The sequence below is a fragment of the Sinohyriopsis cumingii genome, chromosome 15 (assembly GCF_028554795.1).
Source record: "Sinohyriopsis cumingii isolate HCF-2022 chromosome 15, ASM2855479v2, whole genome shotgun sequence".
In the NCBI taxonomy this organism is placed as follows: domain Eukaryota; kingdom Metazoa; phylum Mollusca; class Bivalvia; order Unionida; family Unionidae; genus Sinohyriopsis; species Sinohyriopsis cumingii.
This window is the reverse complement of record NC_142975.1, coordinates 98,946,117-98,968,537: the sequence shown is the minus strand read 5'-3', so window position 1 is coordinate 98,968,537 and position 22,421 is coordinate 98,946,117. Positions and strand designations below refer to the sequence as shown.

Genomic DNA, 22,421 nt, shown 5'->3' with positions numbered 1-22,421 from the left:
CCGACTGGGGTTCTTTGTCAACACTTCCTAATCGCAGCAGGATGCAGTGCCTCATAATTTTTAAAAATGGAATGTGATCTAAATTCATTGACATTGTTTCCTTGCTTCATTTGTATAGTATATATCATTTGTCTAACTTATTTTGTATTACTATTAAAAATGATCACAATTCCAGTACTTAGAAGATAGACTGTGATAGTCTATAGTGTCATCCATCCGAGACCTGCTTACAGATCTGTGGTCGCCATTTGTTCATCATTATACTCCAGTGACATGTCTCCGGCTCTCTTACAATCACATAAAATCTATTATATATTACATGATCCTTCACTAACACCATGTTATGAACCTCTGAGTGAAGCTTGCTTAATACTTTATGCTTTCTTTGTGAGAAGATGCAGTGAGATTCTTGCATCGTCTGTTGACAGGGGTGATAAAGGGTTGGGTCAACCACGAATATATCCCCTGGGCCTGGGCCTGTAAGGGGGCCTAGCCAGAACAACACTTTTCAATTTTATAAAAAAAAAAACAAGAACTATGAGACGTCCGGGTATGTATTGGCATTGGGCACCGTGATCACTCTATACCGTCTTGTCTGTTGACACTGTTTCCAGTTCAATGGCTGTTTTGATTCTGCTACCTCCTTGGTCATTCAGGAAGCTTTGCCAAGACTCAGTTACCTTCAGTAGCTGTATCAGCTATAAAGGTTACCAACTGAGGTCAGATATGTGCTAGAGATGACCAAGGACGTCTTGTAAGGTACTGTATTTTTTAATCTAAATTGCATGAAATGAAACTAAGCAGTGTAAACACCCTTTTCCTCCACTTAAGGGCTCCATTTTTGTTTGGGGATACAATTTCTCAAGGTGAATTGTCACCACACTCCAACCAAAAGAATCCCTTACCGATAGTGACCTTTCTTTATGGAACTTAATGTCCACGAGTATCATGGACTTGTCTAAATAATTCTGCCTTTGGAGGATGTCATGAAGCAGCATTATGGCGATCCGATACTAACTTCTCTTCTAGCACAACATTCATTTTCTCCTAGGGACACATAGTATTCTTTAAATTGAATATGTCCCTCATTGGTTACGTAGTTTATATTTTTCTATATTTTTATCAGTTTAATGAATCAACCTGCCCACCTGATAAATTCAGTTTTTTGTAGTTGTGATGGATATGCTATTGCTGCTATTAAAACATAGTTTCGTTGTGGGTAAAACTCATTTAAATCATGCAGTACTTACCCATTGCCATTGCTGAATGTACTCCCCCACATTGCTCCAATGTCCTGGTCTAATCATTGTCTAGGAAAAAAGATGACTAGATCTATGTGTATGCAGTATGTAAAATTTGACCATGTTTTATTTACAGTTCTCTACTCTGAAGAAGGATGTATTGACTGGATCCTTTTTTTTTCTTAACACAAAACAGAATAAAGCTGTATAATAGTGGGTAAGTAATGCATATTTTAAACCCATGAAATTTAAAGCTACATATTTAGAGGTGTTACAAGTGCAGTCACTATGGCAGTAAACATTGATCTATAATATGCTTTACATATAAGGTCATTGTGGCAGTACCATAAATAGAAATCCATAAAATAATACATATTTTTATATTTTTTCCTTTGTGACATTTAATTGTGAACGAACAAGTTCTGTTCAAATAAACTTCAAACTGTTCTTTCCTGTTTTAATCCAGATTTGATTTGTCGATGTTTTATAATGGAAATATATTCTTTTGCAGCCTTAAATCATGTGGCAAGCAAGCACTGTATTCCTTACCAGTTGGGTTTTCATGATGACATTTTCATTACGTGGTAAGAATTATAATTTTTCATGTTGTCCTTTCCTGTTTAAAGACTAGAATAGCTCATTTTATTGTCAATCTACTGTCTATGATTCATTAACAATTAGTTAGCATTGTTACATGTCCTACGCTACTTAGCAGAAATAATTGATGTCTGGCACAAGTTTCTTCCTGAGGTCAAGTTTTTGGTCAGTAAAACTGGTGTCCCTAGGACTATGAATGTGGCTGCCATTCTGTGTATGTTGAAATATATATTATCATTACTATTCATGTGATATGTACATATTCCATGGTTTATTAATTTCTATGACATGTAACAAGCTGCACAGGAATGATGATACAAAAACCCTAATATACTCCTAAGACAGGCCCCAATTCTGAATATCTCTAGATTATGATGCTTGCCTGCTTGTGTTTGCTTTATCTGTTATCACCTAGTTATCAGCAAGCGTGAATTTCACTAGTGTCAAATTTAATTGAGTTTAGACTCCCAGCTAACTGTCCAGTTAAAATGCCCTTATTTCACATCCCAGTGTTTGAAAGCTAGCTTTAAATATGGGATGTCTATATTGTGTTGGGCATAATAGATTGTAGGTCTATATTTTGTACCAATAAAAGATAACTAACTGTTTTTGTTATGTGCTTGATTGACAGGCGCTCCAAATACATTGTTTGAATAGTTTTGTGACTTTTACAAGAATATTTACGGTTTAATCTTGAAGACACGGAGTATGTAATATAATGAAGAATTCCAAGAGGAAGATATGCAAAGAATTATATATTACTTGTTATCAGTATTTTGCAATATCACTTACTCAGTGTATCACATCGATGTACCTCATATTGTAAACTTCTGTTTGATATACTATATATTTGAAATTGTACAAATATAATATTATAACACAGTAATTAACAACTGTTTGTATTGTCAATTCAGTTTAAGTTCAATAGCATTTCAATAATGATAACTTAAGTTCAATAACAGTGCCCTCTCCAAAATCCACAAATCAAGAAATCCAGAGTTATTGTCGCTTTAATTCTCGTGTTGGTCATTCATTTGTCTAATTGCATCAAGAAGTACCTGATGCATGATATTGTATGTTTATTTATGTTTGAAGTGTTTTGTTTTATTTGCTTCTTAACTTCTATAATTGCCCGTTTATCTCTTACAGTATAATGCGTATCCATATACATCTATGATCTGAAAGTACCAAGGACATTTTTAGAAAATGCTGGTCATGGTTCATGATACGTATCGTTATACATTTTTAAAGGCGTAATTACCATTCCCAGGACGGGATTCATAAATGCAGTTTAAACATAGAAACAAAGGAGCAAAATAAATCGAATGCTCGAGTTTAAAAGAAAGTTTGAAGAAGAAAACAATATAAATGGAGTGAACATAACAATAAAGATATGGCTTGCCGCGAGTTTAGAACTCGCGATCCTTTGTTTGCCAAGCAGGACGAGACATACAGAAAGACAAATGTGGGTGTTGGTGTTTATATATATATATATATATATATATATATATATATATATATATATATATATATATATATATATATATATATATATATATATATATATATATATATATATATATATATATATATATATATATATGTATATATATCTATCTATATATATATATATATATATATATATATATATATATATATATATATATATATATATATATATATATATATATATATATATATATATATATATATATAATTATCTTTCTATTGTGTAATGTACTGATGTGTTCGTTCACAAGTACGAATTGCTCATGAATGTTGATGCATGGCGACATCCTGAATCATTATCTCAATAACCAGCATCTGTTTTGCATATTATTCTACAATAGAGGTTTCGTACTTTGATTCAGGATACCGCCCCGCCTCAAACTGGGAACAAAAATGAAGTACTCATAATTGTTTTCGATGTGATAAGCAGCTAATATGTCCAGGTCGTGTCAATCTGTCCAGGTCATGTTCAAATAGGAGGTAAATATCTCAACAAAATTAATGAGGCAATAAAGCGAATAGGTCATATATTTTACGTGTTTTTGTTGTTTATTGTTTAAACAATAAATAAACAACTATATATAATGTTATTTGTGCAATAATAATATATTGGTATAGTGTATTTTACTGATATGATCATTGATATGTCCGTGTTGCTCTTGAGATTCGGAGAAAGACGATATCTTCTTTCGTTATCTCAATAGTCATCATCCGTGTTGCATATTATTCACACATTGTTTCACGACACAGCCTGCAACAGGAACAAAAATGAAGCCCTCATAATTTGTTTCTATGTGATATTCAGCTAATCCGTCCAGGTCACGTGCAAATATAAATTAAGTATCTCATCACAATTTGTCTATCTAATAGTCTAGTGCTTGGACGAAGCAAACTCTTATTACTTAAGAGATAATACAGTACAAGAAAGTTCACTTACACTATGATACAAAGATACAGCCAAACAAAGTAAACAAAATAAATGCATACATTAAAAGATCATGCATTCAAAGTACTAACTACAAGGATGCATCGATATTTTACATTTCATCCAGTGTTTGCTTGCATTCATTACTATCATTGATATGAAATTGTCTGCACCATAACGATCTGTATATCTATCTGCAAGTTAACTTAGTCATCAGTCTGTAGCTCATCAATGTATTTAGATGGTGCTCTCTCAGTTCATATGTTCACTGTTTGTATCATCAGAATGTGCAAAGTAACTTAAGGGCAGTAACTCAGCAAAATGTATCGAAATCCTGCTTAATATTGCAATACATCCAAGATCATGTTACATTGTAAATTCATTGTTAATTTTAATGGAATTATTAAAAAAGTAATGTTTTAAATATTCCCGATTCATTGATGCATTTTAGGTACGTGATGAGCATATTTATGTATACAATGATACAACATCGTCGCGCTATCGGATATCCTATAAATAAATATTCATAAAGTTTCTTAGGATAATACAAAATGGGGCAGTCAGAATATTTTACGTAGAAGTCAGTTATACGTCGATCATGACCCATTACTTAAAACAACATGCTAAGCTCATAGTGATTTTCAACCGTTTAAAGAAAGAGCTTGACAGATAATTTGATTAAATTTAATTACAAACAAAAATGGTTTCCGCCTACATCGTTCTAATGCAGTAAGGTTGTGAGAAATTAAGGGATCAACACTCTCTAAATGATCAAAATATGTCAAAGGCTGAATCGATGATCTTGTAAAGAAGAAACTTGAGCGCATATTTCCAGTAACCAGTGGATGACAAATGCAAAGGAGAAACATGCTCACGTAATGTATAAAAGGCATGTCATTAGATATCAAGCTTGAGGCATTTTTCATTTGCCGGAAAACACATGCTTTTGACCAATTCACTTCTAAAGAAATATATATTCTCTATAATATTATGATCTATTTTGACACTTGTTGTATACCTGCCTGTATGTCTCTACAGAACCACACTCTTTCAGTTGATACAGCATTTATCTTTAAATCACCTTGCGAGATATTTTAAACATTTGGAAGTATTTACATTTGTCCATTTGGACGATTGTGTTGCTCAGATGTGTGATTGTTTCCACAATTTATCAGTAACTGTATAAAAGAACTATTCTACGGCGTATACAAATTATCCGAAATCTGCGTTTTGCTACTAAACATTATTTAGGATGAAGCTTACGGTGTGTACATTGTATGTTTTAACCAAATATAAACATTAGGTTCCACCTGCATTGTAGAGCTAATACAAGTACCGGATATATAGCGACGAACATAATCACTGTGAAAGACATACAGGGCGTAAAGAGTACTATATGTACATACACCTGTCAGCTTGGGTGTCATATTACATTGCATAGAAACTATCTCATTTTTGGGGCCTGTCCTATGTGTAAATACAGCATTTTGAAACGTGCTGATTCGAAATCTGATATAGTAGTCAGTAAAGTACTGATTGGAAAAGTGAAACTTTGGCAGAGCTTATGTTATTGAAAAGTCTTATTTTGGAGCAGATGCATCCAAAAGATAATAAACTTGAGCTCTGGAATATTGTAAATAAAAACTATAAAGAATAGTTCCTTAGTATACTCAGGCATACTAAGCTAACAGTGCATATGCCCCTTTAGACAGAAGACTGAAAGTGGGCTCTCAGCACAGAACAATAGTCATACACAGCTAAAAATCTGATTAATCTCATAAACATATAACGGCTTATGGAATTCATTTTTAAGAGTGGATCACGATGACTGAGAGACAGATATTGAAGTGTTAGGTAAATGCTGAACTACAACTGTTTCCTAATTCCTCTTTTTTATATTTAACTCTTATTTTGATGACATCCAGCTCCTCTCTTTAAATAAAATAATGTCAGCATCTCTACTTTAGTCATACATGGGTAGCAAATCTGTAAAGCCTGTTTAAGTTGGCTGATTTATTCAGAGACTGAACATGCTGATGGGATAAACACAATTAATGCAGAATCGCCAAAAGGCACATTTCAAACTGCATGAGTTCGTCAATTTGCATACATTTTTAATTAGTTTTATAGAATGGGGGTTGGTTTTGTCAATAGTTTTCCTTCACTTACAAAACAAGTACATGTGGCTGTGGCAGTTTTTTGTATATGAAGGAAGTACAGCAAGAAATACTTGATGACAAAGAAAGTAAAATGTTCTTTACACAAGGAAATTTAATTTTTTATCCTGTTATGAAGTTCATATCGTAATATCATTCAATTATTTATAAGACAAAACGTATTCCTGCAAAGCAAAATAATGGATATGGTGGCTGGACTTTGAGTCCTGCATACGATCAAACGGAACAGTTTTCTATGGCCTAAACATTTTATACTTATCACTGTCAACTAATAGATTTAAAAGCATTTGAGTTATATTGCCATTCATATAAAAGACATATATATATATATATATATATATATATATATATATATATATATATATATATATATATATATATATATATATATATACTTATTATATATCACTCTGTAATCTGCATACCGTAAATACAACTTTAATGTTATTTGTTGTTGAAGAATAACTGCAGAAGGCGTTCTGTACTATTTATTAAATACAATACATCAATACAGCTAGAAAGGGAGTAAAGATTACACTGAGTGTATATTTGCCATGGAACGTAAACCCTAGTCAATGTATAACATACACCAGCTGTTGCTGTGTATCAGTTCTCGTCCAGTGTGGAATAATTGATTACTTTAACAGTCAAATGATATTTCAAAGCTAATTCGATTAAGGCTTACACTATAATAACCAATATGTCAGAACATAAAAAGGGCACCACCTACTACTGACGGACCTTCTACAGATGGAAAGACGATAAAGTTCATATATACATTGAGAATTTATCATATCATAGGCTGTGTGTGGTGAATCGATGCATGCACATGGCACGGATTTATTGTTTTAACTATGCCGGTAACACTTCTCGTCGTATTTATGAATGGCTTGCTTGCAATACATAAGGACAAATACATATATCTGAAAAGATTTCTTAGATATCTTTAGACACCTGTCCATAGTTTACATCATACAAAATTGCTTAGCTACAATGTACATCTTTGTTGATTGATTTCATGTACATGTTTCTGTTGGCATGTACATAAGCAGAAATTTACACACCGTAAATTAATAATTAAATAATTCATAGACATAACATGCATTAATATATTGATGTATCAGTACTTTTGCACTGTCAATACACATATATTTACAAGTGGTAGAAAATCGACACAAAATGATATGTATCATATACAAGTTATGCCCCGGATGAAGCATTATTTCAAAGGTTGAAAGTTATACACTTGCATCTTTAAAATGCGGGCCACCTAGTAAAACCCAATGGCTAATTCCAGCATTCATCATTAGAAGATGATTTCATTCCACAAATAATAGCTTATCATAGTTATGATGGCAATAATGTTTCAAGTTATGAAGTGTATCATATTACTGGAGCTTGGGAAAAGTGTTAATGGAGATACCAGTTGCTGATTTTCAGCACAATTATGATGTTAAATATGATCTGATATTTTACAGATATCTTAAAGGTAGAAGGCAACTTTCATATCTTCTCAAACAATCTTTTTCTACCGGATCATGTGATACCAAACTTTTCTTAATATGGGTTACGATAAATTGAATAAAGAAGAATAAGAAACAATTAATTAAGAAGTATAGATATTAATTTCATCAAAAGACATATGTCTGCTGGCTGCAGTCAGTAATGCATCTGATCAAAATTAGCTAAAACCGAGCGTAAAATGTTGAATAACAATCTTCGACAATTAACAGGTAGTCTGCTTGAAAGGATTTGTGTGATACAGTCATAGATGGGAATGGCATATAAATATTTTCAAGTATGTTTATTTTTGTAATCTGTATAATACAAATACAATAAGTAAACCACATATGAGGACACCACTAACCACTAACAGACCTTGTAAAGATGGAAGGACCATCCATTTCACATGTGTATCGATAATGTATATTATCAAAAGCTGTGTATCATGAATGTTACCGATACGCAGCAAATGTGTGTTGTTTAAACCTACTGTTCTGTATCAAAAAGTAAATTCAATGTTCATTCTTAATAAATGATATTTCAGAAAAGGTCTTTGTGTCCTTCTTTTTAATATGCCATTGTTTCTCTTTTTTTTTCCATGCGCTTATCAGGACCCACTTTGACTAAAATATTGAAACCATCAATACATATAAAACTCAAAAGAGATTACAAGTGAACAAAGTACTAGTCACATGTATGCTGGTCATGTACGATCAGGCTTACCAGAACATAACAACATGCATATTATAATTCCTTCCAACGTATATTCTAGAATTATTAAGTGGCATCATATATTCAAATTAAAGAGACAAGGTACACATGCTGTACTATGGAAAGTAGAGAATGCAATAATTGTTTTAATGAACTTAAAAATGGCACTAATTCATAATGTTATTTTCAAAGTTTAAATGTAAAAGTACAGAAAAAACATTTGGTGTTCCGCTTCTTACGTTTTAATGTGAGCATGCCACACTCCTCACATGTACTTACCAATGCAACAACCTTTCTAGTATTTAATCTTGAGGATGATATATTCTTCAATTATCACTCAGTGGCTGACCGCACGTCGATGTCTTCTGTTTCGTACTGGACATTAACATCAGTACCGGCTAGGACATCACTATATGTTATCGCACAATGTAATACATATCACATGTTGGTTTTGTTTTAGTGATATGACGCCCAAACCATGAATATCATCGACAAGGTCTTACATGTAGGACTAAACTAGATGTTGATGTTGGTTTGTTTTGTTTTTGTTAGCAATGTCCACATTCTTGAGGTTCCAGAAATATGTAAATGCAAACATGTTGCAGGAGAATGTTAAATAACTTTCTTCCTAAACAGTGTGGTCCTTGATAAGTGAAAATAGCCCGCACGCAAATCTCTGTCTGTTGCGTTTTGAGGTGCTATTATACACTGTAGGTTAGCATGCAGCATCTGTTGAGTTCATTTGATGCGCCAAACACGGTGAATTAATAGTAAACATTTTGTTGTACGCACAGGGCTTGTATCATTGATTGTAATATAAATGTCAGTCATAAATGTAGAATGCAATAATACTTTGATTTTTTAAACTAATGTATGATTGACAGTTAAACTATAAGCAACGATACGAGCCTCTGGGGTTTTTCACTCCTTTGCACATATTTGTCCGTGTATTTCTTAACGTTATTTTTATATATCAAATCAAATGTATTTTTGTTTATCAGATGTTTCGTGAAAGCTGAGATATAAGTGAATTCATGTAATTGATAAGTTAATTACTATAGACCTAGTTAATTTTGATGATTTTGCAGTAGCTTGGACTGAGCCATACCCCAATGGACACTCTAATGGTTCTAACAAGCCTATTCTTCCACCGAGTACTCTGATAACCTTGGTCACATACAAGATAACGGAAACGTAAATGATTTGTCTCGTGATTATTTCAGTAGCAAACTTCTTTTATAAACTTTTAAATTACACGATCACAACATTTAAAAGTCAGCAAATAAACAAGATTTTCCATTGCCAAGAATACACACACGCAAAAGAGCGCTAAAGAGTTACACAATCAAACATGACAGTATTAGACAGTTTTTTACGGATTTATTAAATTTTATGTACAGTACATATCGTTCAAAGGCAATGATAACTTAGTTTTTGCAATAGTGAATCAACTGACAACTTATATAATCTGGATTGGCTTTTTCGTTGCCTGTTATAAGTCAAATTACACAATTTAGTCAGTATACGATTTTAGTGACTTTTGTGTGAATATTAGGTATGGAAGAAAACGACGTGGTATATGTAGTTCTCCTAATCTTCCGGAAAAAGAATTTGAGTGTTTATTAAGCCAAAATGCCTGAACATCAATATTTATTTTTTCCAGATATGTGGCTATTTATTTGTTTTACAATTTAATAGTGGAGTTTGAGAAGTTTGATAAATTCTGAATCAAGGGGTTGCATCATATGTTTATTTTAGATAGCATTTATTTTGGGGCAGAACGTTTATTTTCTTTGTATATTTGTTAACTGCATATTTTTGGGAAAGATTTTTTAAATTAAGGATTAGTGAATTAAACATCAATCACAAACATGTATGCAAGGTATTAACTCTTTTCTTTGACACCTGTTAAAGTTTAATGGTTATACTCGACTTTCATGACGAATTGAATAGATAATCTTGTTACTGAAAGGATTTTTCATTTATGTTTTTTAATGGAATCAATTTATATTTATTGTTGTAACCTGATGCTCATTAATTGCTGCAATTTGTTTCCTCAATTTATTAATTTTTCTCAGGAAATAATGAATGCTCTTATAATGATAACATTCTTTGACAGAGACATTCATTGGAATTTACAGTAAATTCAAACCTGGAATTGCATTACTGTGCTTCAACAAAAGAATATTAATACAAACACATGATACAGGCCATCAAAAAGGTACATCAACACGTTCAGCATTGACCTTAATTTGGATTTCCACTAAGGTTTATACAAAACGTTTATTATTAGATTTTCGTCTGCAATTCGCTGTTTATTCTGTGAACTACCAGGTAAGTCACTACACCCTATGTTCTTTTATTTCATTTTTACTATGTAATCTATAAATGAATTGTAGAATTTTACAAAACTTGCTGCGTTTCTTTTTAGTTTACTGTTACTTATTTTAAGAGCATAGACTCATAACACTGCAACTGGATTTTTTGTCACGCGTCATAAAATTTCTGAATATTAGAATTGATTTGGCGATATCACCATACATAAAGGTCTTTGATGATCCTTGCTTTTTCTCCACTGTAATGATAATCATTTTCTTTTCAGCGGAACAAATTGTTGTGCCATCGGTATTGAGGGACAATGCAACCATTGTGTGCAGCTCTTTCTCAAGTACAGTGACCTCTTGGTATGGTCCTGATGAGTTTGGTCAGAGGATTAGATACACGAGTCAAGGGCAGACATTGATTCTGGACTCTGTGCCACGGAGAAACAGGCTTCATGTTCAAGTGATTATATTAGAATTCAATGCAAGCAGCCTAATCATTACTAATGCCATGAAGACAGATGCTGGTACATATGCTTGTAATAATGGCAATATTGACTATACATTTACAGTTCAAATCACGGGTATGCATTAAAAAAGTATTTCCTGTTCTTTATCATCCATTTCCTGCTGTTATACTACATCGATTACAAGAGTTCACGGGTCCTCATCTACTAAATATTGTCCATTGACATTTGCTATTTTCAACTACTTATTGATGAACAGAAGTGATCAAATTTTAATGGAGACATCCTAATCTGATGGTCTTTTAAACTGTTGTGCAAATAATAACATTCCATGACTACCATTATTAGTTTGACCTGCTGAGCTTCAGAAACACACTTTCTGCTGTCTGCTTTATTCAGATAAACACTTCATATCACTGTCTGCTTTACTCAAATACAGACATGTTGTCACTGTCTGCTTTACACAGATACACATATGGTGTCACTGTCTGATTTTCTCAGATACACATGGTGTCACTGCTTTACTCAGGTGCACATGGTGTCATTGTCTGCTTTTCTCAGATACACATATTGTGGCACTGTCTACTTTAATCAAATACACATACAGTGTCACTGTTTTACACAGATACACATACTGTGTAACTGATTGCTTTACTCAGATAGACATGGTGTCACTGCTTTACTCAGATACGCATATGGTGTCCATCTCTGCTTTACTCATATCAGATATATATTAGGCGTCAAGGACTGCTGTACTTAGATACATATAGTGTCACAGACTGCTTTACTCAGATACATATAAGGTGTCAAGGCCTACTGTACTCAGATACATATGGTGTCACTGACTGCTTTACTCAGATGCACATATTGTGGCACATATTTAATTACAACCTAGTGGTTAGAATATCTGCCTCGAATGCGGGAGGTCGCGGTTTCGATCCCCGGCCCAGTCATACCAAAGACTTACAAAAATGGTACTAACAGCTGTCTCGCTTGGCGCTCAGCTTTAAGAGTTTAGTGTTAAGGCTGGTTGTTCTGGTGTCAGGATAATGTGATTGGGTGGGATATCATTCTAAATGTCTGCGGCATGATGTTCCAGTGCTAGACATCACTAAAAACTGTCACAATGCTGGCGTCGTAGCGATATGACTGAAAAATTGTTAAAGCTACGTTAAAAATCCCAAACAACCACATATAATGATACACACATATGGTGTCACCGTCTGAGTTACTCAGATACACATATGGAGTGACTGTCTGGTTTACTCCGATACACATATGGTGTCATTGTCTGCTTTACTCAGATACACATATGGTGTCACTGCTTTACTCAGATAACATACTGTGTCACTGTTTGCTTTAATCAAACACATATGGTGTCGCTGTCTGCTTTACTTAGATACACATGGTGGCACTGCTTTGCTCAGATCGCATATGGTGTCAATGTTTGCTTTTCTCAGATACACTTATGGTGTCACTGACTGATTTACTCACATACACATATGGTGTTTCTGTCTACTTTACTCAGATACACATTGTTTCACTGTTTTTCTCAGATACACATATGGTGTCACTGTCTGCTTTACTCAGATACTTATATGGTGTCACTGTCTGCTTTACTCATATACGCATATGGTGTCACTGTCTGCTTTACTCAGATACACATATGGTGTCACTGTCTGCTTTGCTCAGATACGCATATGGTGTCACTATATGCTGTACTCAGATACACATATGGTGTCACTGTCTGATTTATTTTAATTCACATGTCTTATCACTTCCTAGTTTACTCAATACATGTATGTTATCACTGCCTAATTTAATCAGTACGTATGTGGTAACACTGCTAAAACGTTTATTCCAATACACCTCTGGTATCTCTGACTTTTTTCAAATACATGTCTATTTATTATATTTTACCACAACTGATATAACTTTTAACCTGCTAAGTCTCAGATACACATCTGGCTTATTTTTGCCTGCTTTATTCATATGCACATCTAGTATCACTGTTTGATTTATTCATATACATAACTGTTATCACTGACAGATTTACTTAGATACAAATATGGAGTAACTGTCTGATTTACTTGAATACAAATTTGGTATCACTTTCAAGTTTCCTTCATTCACGTCAGTGCTTTACTTATTCAAATCTACACCGCTCGTTAATTTTACTTAAGTACGAAGTTTGTACCAATGCCTGACTTACTGAAATACACACGTTGTATCAGTGACTGATTTACTGCCTTCAACGGCTAAAACTCACGAGCACACTTGTAATATAAATGAAATTTAAAATAACCATTTACATGGTGGCAAATAAATCTTTACTTTCGCCTTATTAGAAAGTATTGTCTTACAATTGACATTTTTATTTAACTGAGGTCAGACACCTAGATAATAGGATCCTTGAGGTATTTAAACAATATTATTCGGGTGCATGACACTATAACTAATTTTCATTTCATAAAACAACAGCTGACACATAGTTCAAATCCTTTCTGTTTTCATTAGGTAGCAAAATTCAGTCCTGTGTATTATGAAACAAAATACAGATTAGAATCCAGTGACATTAATTGACCGTACAATAATGTTACAGTTCTCCTTTATACAAATTGATTTTTAATTTATTTATCCTAATGCCATGAAGATTCAATCTAAAAGTGTTACATGTACATGTAGTTGTATTTAAAGCTTTACCCAGACAACCCACTCCATGCCCCTTCCCTTAACTGCCTGCCTTCATAGAAGAGATACTATTTTGATCTTAATCTTTTGCAAACTAAACCGTCATCTCTTGTTTAAAATCAATTCTGTTGTAAATGGTATCAAGGAATTGATTGCTAATGGAATCTTTTTACAAATTACGTGATGCACTAGGAATGTACAATATTGGACCCTATATCATCACAATCATATACACGTGGAATAGGATTGTTATTTCTATCCTAATATCCGGGAAATTCCGAGGTTTTATGTACTACGAAATATCAATATCGATGTAAAATTGATCAAAGAATTTATTCCAGCTAGAATGATTTAGATGGCGTGGTGTGAAGACTGCAATAGTTTGAAAACAATCGTTACCGTTACTCCACCCCCTTGTAAAAGGAGAAGTGATAGCTTCGTCTTAATATTTGGCTTAATTTGGGCTGTCGTGCATCACTTCATACTAATATTGACGTACAATTTAACAAGGAATCGAGTGGAAAAGGAAGTTTGAGATGACGCTGTATAAAATGTACAATATTAACAAAACATCTTTGTGTGTACCCTTTTCTTTCGCTTTCGCCTACTAGAAAAATGTTTGCAAAAATAATTATATGAACGATTTGGTGGTTAAGCTTAAAAACAAGATAATGACTACTATAACCCTTTACCTCATAGAGCATATTGCCTTTTAACTCTTCGATACACATGTAGCAAAGTTACCCAGTGAAGTGAGCTATAAATAGAACACATGTTAAGCAGCAGGGAAGTTGTACAGACCATCCTGAACAGACAAAATAAACCTTCCTACGCGAACTTTCTCCGTAGAAGCCTCGGATTTCACTTTTACGGCCTTCTACGGAAGCTAATTTTCGTGAATTTCAGACCGGATGCATCGGTTGGTCGCGCCGGTGTGTTAGTAAATATAGCGTTCGAGACAGGAAAAAAGAAAATTAAGAAGAATTCTTCGGGATAAGATTTTTGTGTTAATTTTTTTGTTGCAACTTGGGGCTGCTTTGGCCAATTTTACGTCGCATTAAAATAATATACTTGAAAATAATATGAGTCAGAAAACCAGCACAGTTGGAGAGCCTCATTCTGCCAGATTAGCGCGAGAACAATTAGCGGCAGTAAGGAAACTTATTCCAGCAAAACAATTATTTAAGGAAAAAGTTCGTGAGCACGAAGATACGCAATATGGAATTACCGAGATATCGTCGAAATGGCTAAGGCCAGTTACCGAAACAGTCGAGAGAGTCGCATATGGTGAGAAAAAAGACGATAAGGAACTCAGGAAGCGCGGAATTGTTCCCATGGTGAAAGATATTGAGGAACACACTCGAGTAGTGCCAGGTCAACTTGAGCAAATTCACCAAGGACAAACACAAGAACGAGTACGAGCACAAACAAAAAATCTACAAGAAAAATTGAGAAAAGCACAAATACGAGCACACGTACAAGCACAAACACAAAGGCTAGAAAAACAATTGAAGCAAGTACAAGAACAAGCACAATTGCCTCAAGAACAACCACAGCAAGAAGAAGAAGAAGAAGAAGAAGAAGAAGAAGAAGAAGATGAGAAAAGCGATAGAGAACCTTGGGAAATAATAAAAGATAAGTTTACTGATGATGGTTGGAATACGATGGAAAAACAATTAAAATTATCTGGTGAAAATATTGATGAACTTGGTGCATTTGCTGAAGATTCTTTTAGCGTTAGGGCGAAATTTTTAACGAAGGGTGGATTAAAAAAAATTAAATCGCGAGATCTTTGGTATAGGAATATATACCGAGCTAGAGCTAATATATCCAGGATAGCTGGGGGTGACCAGATTTTTTATCGATTTTACAAATCTGCACAGGATAGATTTTTGCATAATATGAGTCAACCTCGGGGAAAAGGAAAACCTAAATCTTCGGTGACGCCACAATCTTTGAAAACAGAGAAAATACCACAAATAAAATCCATCGATGAACCTTCTGCATCCATTTCCACAGAATCGAAAGCCAGAATTATAGGAAAATCTCCTCACACACATTTCGAAGAAAGTTCCATCGATTATTTCAACAAAAACGAGGATAATTTAATCAACATTGCCAGATTTGGCTTCGATGAAAGAAGCAAATATTTGAAATCTGGGCGTGCTGATAAATTTACTAAAGAAAATTGGGCTCCCGCGGTATATTTTGCTTCAAAGAAACAATCCATTAATCTTGATGACCCGGGTTACCAAAATTTTATGGGAAAAATAATACAAAAAGAAGAAGAAGAAAAAGAAGAAGGAGAGGAAGATATATTGTCAGGGTGGGGAAGTAGTCCAGAACCAAAGACAGGAGAAGGATATACCGTTTGCCCTGACAGCGTCGTCAACGATGTGTCTCGCCTCGAAATATTAATCGGAGGAAAACGAGCCGGAAATAATTCTTCTGAAATAATCAACGAGGCCTCAGATATTTGCCAGCGATTATTCCGCGGCGGTGTCATCGACTCCTACATTTACAAGGAGCTCATTGATGAACTCATCGATTAAAACAACACAATTGAAATAACATGATTGTTCACAAACATCAACGCAGACCTAGACAGGTCCGCATAGTTAACTCTCGATTGCCTGTATATAAATATATTCACGGCAATGGATTCGGCGACATCGTCAAAAGCCTCGTTACGCCAGTAGTCCCTAAAATAGGACCCGCAGCTAAGCAAATCGCATCAAAGGCAATAGGAAAGATTGGCGAGACCGTCGTTTCTGGTATTGGTAATTTGGCCACTAAAGGCTTCGATGCTGTCAAAAGCAAAATATCAAATTTAATGCGTAAAAAAAAACAGCCTGTCAAATTACCTAGCACCAGCGAAATGCCCCCCGAAATCAGTAAAGCTATAAACGACGCAGCAAATAAAAAAATAAATGACCTAGCGCAGGAAGTTGCTAACACAAATCTAGCACAGGAAGTCGCGAACACAAGTTTCATATCAGGCAGCGGTCTTCGTTTTAGATGAAATTCTTATTAATAAATGTTCGCACAAGTGTCAAACGAAGTGTTCGACATGGACGAGCCTGTAGGTAGAGACACATCCGTGCGAGATTTCCAGTATTTCTCGTACGTTGCAGTTGAACCAAACACACCCAATCGTTTGGAAATTCAAGTTCACGATACAACAAGATATTTTCTCCCATCTGAGGCATATATCGAAGTTATCGGGGAAGTTGTTAAAACGGATGGTACCAATTATGGAGCAGATTTTAGAGTCGGATTTGTTAACAACGGTATTATGGCATTATTCAAGAGCGCCACTTATATGATTGATGGAAGAGAAATTGAGTCAATTACTAATGATGTTGACTTAGCAACGACGATAATAGGCCTAGCTAGATACTCGGATGATTTTACTAGATCAGCTGGCCCTAGTATGATGTTTGCCAAGGATAATACTGATCGTCCCGAAAGTAGGCCGTTCATTGTCAGACAACCCAACAATCGCGCCAATCCTGCTGTTCCCAATGATGATGTCGAAGATATGATCATTAAATCTTATCCTGATTATAATCTCGGATTTACCACGCGAAGGTCTATGCTAGCACCAGGTAGCAGAAAATTCTCTTGTGCTATCCCGTTATCCCATATATTCGGATTTTGCAGACATTTCAGGAAAATTATCTACGGAGCAAAACACACCGTTACGTTTGTCAGAAAGGAAAATAGCAACGATGCTATCTGGCGAGAAGGTGCTGTCGATTACGCTACTGGCGTGATAGATCCCAATGATGCCGCGAATAATAACGGCATAGTAAGATTACTTAAATTTACTTTGTGGATGCCAGCGATAACTCCATCAATAATCGAGGAAGAAAAATTATTATCATTCATGAACCAAGGCGGTAAATCTGTTATGTCTTGTCTGACAACAACAACAGATTCCACAACTATCAATATTAATGGTGATTTTACCTGGCGTATTGCATCGCAGCAGGGTACCTCTGCACCTAGGCATATCTTTATCGCTTTTTTGCGTGTTAGTAGATATCATCAATTATACAGTCACATGATATTTGATCACATTGGAGCAACAAATGTGTCGTTGAGGATAAACCGCCAACAAGAACCATCCGAGGAAATATCAATTGATTTTGAAAATCATTCGACGGCTCGTGCGTATCATCGCTTGTTAAGTTTCATGGGTCGTGATCAAAATATCGATACCGGATTGCAAATATCACAGCTAGATTTTGATAAATTTTATCCTATCTATTACTTTTCCCTGGAGCATCTTGATCTGGTAAAGCAATCTGTCGTTGATATCCATTTCAAAGCCAGAATTAACACAGGTGGACTTAATCACAAAGCGATCGCGGTTATTCTCAGCGATAGAACAATGATCTTGGAAGGCATCAGTGGTAGAATGAGAGTCATCGACGCTCCTGTCGAGAAAATGTGACAAAATCGAAGATTTCTAAATTTAGATTAAACGATTATTAATATGCCATACGAACATGTCAGCGTAACTCTGACCCCGGGTCAGATGAAAAAGCTTCAGTCAGCGATATCAAAGCGATGCGGTGTGAAATTAACCCTGAAAAATGATCAAATTCAGGGCGGTCCTAACAAACTGTCGCTAACTAGGGGTCAACGTGAACGTTTCGCCAAAGCCAAATCGGCGAATTCCGGCGTTCATGTGAATCTTAGTATAGGTGCCATCAGAGACATGGTCAAAACGGGCGGAATTTTCCCTTTCCTAGCTGCTATTCCTGGATTATTATCCGGGGCTCTTCCGGCAATTGCAAAAGCGATAGGATTAGGTGCGGCCGGAGCTGTAGGCGACAAACTAGTACACAAAGTAATGGGAGGGCGATATGGTAAAAAAAAGGGAAGCGGCCTTTATCTAAGACGCCCCCCGTACGGATCCGGCCTAAGATTAGCACGGCCTATTCAAATTTAGATTTATTCAACGAAGCAAAAAATAAAAACATAAAATTTTTCAGAGGCGTATTTATGCGGGATCAACTACCAGAAAAACCAAACCCCACCGAGACAGGAATAATAAATCTCGATTCAAATACTGGCCCTGGCACACACTGGGTCGCCTACGCGATTAATCCTCGCGAAGTTGTTTATTTTGACTCGTACGGACTAGCGCCACCAAAAGAATTTATCAATTACGTGTCAAAGTTAAATATTCCAATTTGGTATTCGACACTCCCGACGCAGACATTAACGGATCCACCGATATGCGGTCCAGAATCAATTAACGTTCTCGATGCGATTTCAAAATCATCCAGTCCGTATCACAATATCGTATTTAAATACGCCGTAGATAAATATCATGGTTGATATTTACGGTAGATTCATCTACAGGAAGAAGGAGAAGGAGGTGACTGACGTCGATCTATCAAAATTCGCAACCAGGGATGATATTAATAATCTTCTGTCGTTGTCAGAAGTAGATCCTGGCGAAGTTGCTGTTTTTCAGAGCCGCGAAGGAAGATTACAAACCAGCAACGTGAAAATAACTGATATAATCAAGCGGGACGAATATAACGATCGCATTAATCAATTTACTAGCCTGTCAGTTTCGGTATCAAAATCCATCGCTGATATCGCCGATATTATAGCGAAGTTACCCCTGAAGGCTAATATCGCGGATGTGGAAAAAAAGGACAACGAGCTATCAGCAACGTTGCTTCTAAAGGCCGATAAAACATTACACGACGATCTTCAGGACAGAGTGACAAAAAGACTTAACAGGCTAAATAACGATCTTAAAAAAACTCGACGATACCTTAACTAAATTTAGTAAAAAAATCGAGGAAGATATAAAAACATCCGTCGATAATATCTCCACCGCCGCAAACGAACTAGCAAAGAAAAAAACCGATGAAACATCGCATGACGATCTTAGCGATAAAGTGAGAAAAATCAACGAGGATATTACCAAAATAAATACTGTAATGAGTCAGAAAAGCGATCAAGCATCGCACGACGATCTCAGCGAGAAAACAAAAAAAACAACGAGGATATTACTAAAATCAACGATGAAATTTCCAAGATATACCAAATCACAAATGAAAAAGTCGATAAGACATTACACGGCGATCTCAGCGAAAGTGTGAGAAAAATCAACGAGGATATTGCTAAAATCAACGATGAAATTTCCAAGACGCGTGATTTGGCGCGTCAAAAGATAGATGTATCGTCGTATGACGGAGAAATTCGAGATTTAAGAGCGAAACTTCTTGACGCAACTACAAAAATTAGCGATATTAACACAAAAATATCATCAATGAATCTTGGAAGATTAGCGCGTATTTCGATACCAGCGGAAGTAGAAACAGAAAATATTCCTTGCCATGTGCCATTTGTGTTAAGGACATATAATTTTACTTGGACACCCTTGAGTAATGGATTTCTTTTCATCGCGCCAATTACTGGCGTATATCGAGTATATATTATCTCGGAGATAAAATTTAAGGCACAACCAAGACAGAATCGTAAAATCCATGAATTTTATCCTGGATTTTTTATTATTTCACTAAGTGAAGATAGCGATACATTATTCGAACTAGAACCACCAGATAGAACCACCACAGGACCAATCCCCTATTTTGTAATTTTCGAATATTTATCGGTATGGACCACAGTTGGTCAACCCAAACCATTTGCAAATGATAAATCCGTACCAGCTACAATTGTTGAGATAGGTAATGTCAAACCGACTGGATAATTGTTGAGATAACTAACTAATAAATGACAGCATCGGACTACCGATACAATCAGGCGCGTTTATGGCAGGATTCGCTAAAAAAGCTCCTCGACGAGTATCAGGTAAAAATAAAGAAATATCAACGCAGATTAATTGCCATCGATGTCGCCGTGTACGCGGTAAGTGCAATTATCGCCGGTGCAGGTATAATCTTATCCGCGGTAACAACAATCGCACCAATCGTAGCAACGATAATAATCTCGTCGACAACAACAATCGCTGGTGTTCTCAATATCATCGCGAAAAAATATCCTCGTGCACGAATGAAAAATTGTCTCTATACACGAGTAAACTATCCCAGGTCAACGAGGCGTATTCGAAATTATCGTCGTTGCTTTCTGAGAGTCTCAACGACGGCGTTATATCAGATCTAGAATTTTCAGCAATGATAAATATCTACTCCGAGATTGAACAAATGAATATCAATAATGTCGGAACTAACTCAAATCGTGACAAACACGACACCACCGATAACGACGCTGATATCGGCAAGCTCAACCAGGCCAGAATTTAGTATCGATTTTCCAACACCAATTAGCGTTAAAGAAATTGCGCTGTCACAGTTACGCGTCTATAATAGCTGGCCCAATGTTAGATCGAAATCATTCGGCAAATTATCATCGAATAATTCGCTTGTTTTTGCCAATAAAAACCGCCCCGATGGAACTCCCGATTGGATCGTCGTTGGCATACCAACAGGCAGTTACGAAATTGAGCAACTAGATAAGGAACTTACCAGTAGGATATCAAATATAACTGGCGATGCTACTCCAGGAATAAAAATATCCTCGCACGATCCAACGCTGTCATCGATAATCGAGGTAAAATCGCCATATGTCGTCGATATTTACCAGTCATCGATTAGGACAGTTCTAGGTTGGCCCGAAATCGCACCTCTGGCAAAACCAGAAAAATCTGATTTTATTATTCCAGGTTGGTACGAAGAAGCTCCTCCAGAACTACCGGAGCCAAAAAAATCAGATTTTACCACCGACGAAGGATGGTACGGAAATATCAAACACAAGCCTCTGATCCACAGCGCCATCAACCTCATGAATAACCACAAATTTAACCTGGTAATGTTCGCTTTTACTTTTAGGGACGAAAGAATTCTCTCGTGGTTGCCTCTTCCTAAAATTCCCCCCGGTGTGAAAATCTTCGACGCTACCAACATTAACAGGATAATAACCCCCATAGACGGTATCTTGGTAAGAAGAACCCTCGACGAATTTATTCAAGAACATAAATTACAATTAAATTTATTGCGGGAATCCTTTCATGAATGCATCTTAAATAAATCAGGTTCATGTAGCGAAATTATCGAACGCGTGAAGATTTTAAATCAACTCGCGAATGATGTTGAATATTATCATGGTATGTTCATTCGGGCGATAATCGACGATATATCAATTGCCGATTATGTTCTTCCTATTAGCAAATTCGAGTTGATCAGAAATTCAGGAAAAAAACAAAAATTCATGACAGTATTCGGATTAAC

The 22,421-nt window shown here is 35.5% G+C and overlaps 1 protein-coding gene across 1 annotated transcript in view; it reads left to right on the top strand.

Annotated features, from left to right (window-relative positions):
* Window positions 1–22,421, top strand: part of LOC149782378 (cell adhesion molecule CEACAM5-like) — a 136,840-nt gene that overhangs the window by 11,028 nt on the left and 103,391 nt on the right. The window contains exons 2-4 of the mRNA XM_089935120.1: window positions 1,378–1,458; window positions 1,753–1,825; window positions 11,266–11,568. Of these exons, the coding sequence (XP_089791246.1) occupies window positions 1,762–1,825; window positions 11,266–11,568 (367 nt within the window). The 5' untranslated portion in view covers window positions 1,378–1,458; window positions 1,753–1,761. The remainder of the gene's footprint in view (window positions 1–1,377; window positions 1,459–1,752; window positions 1,826–11,265; window positions 11,569–22,421) is intronic.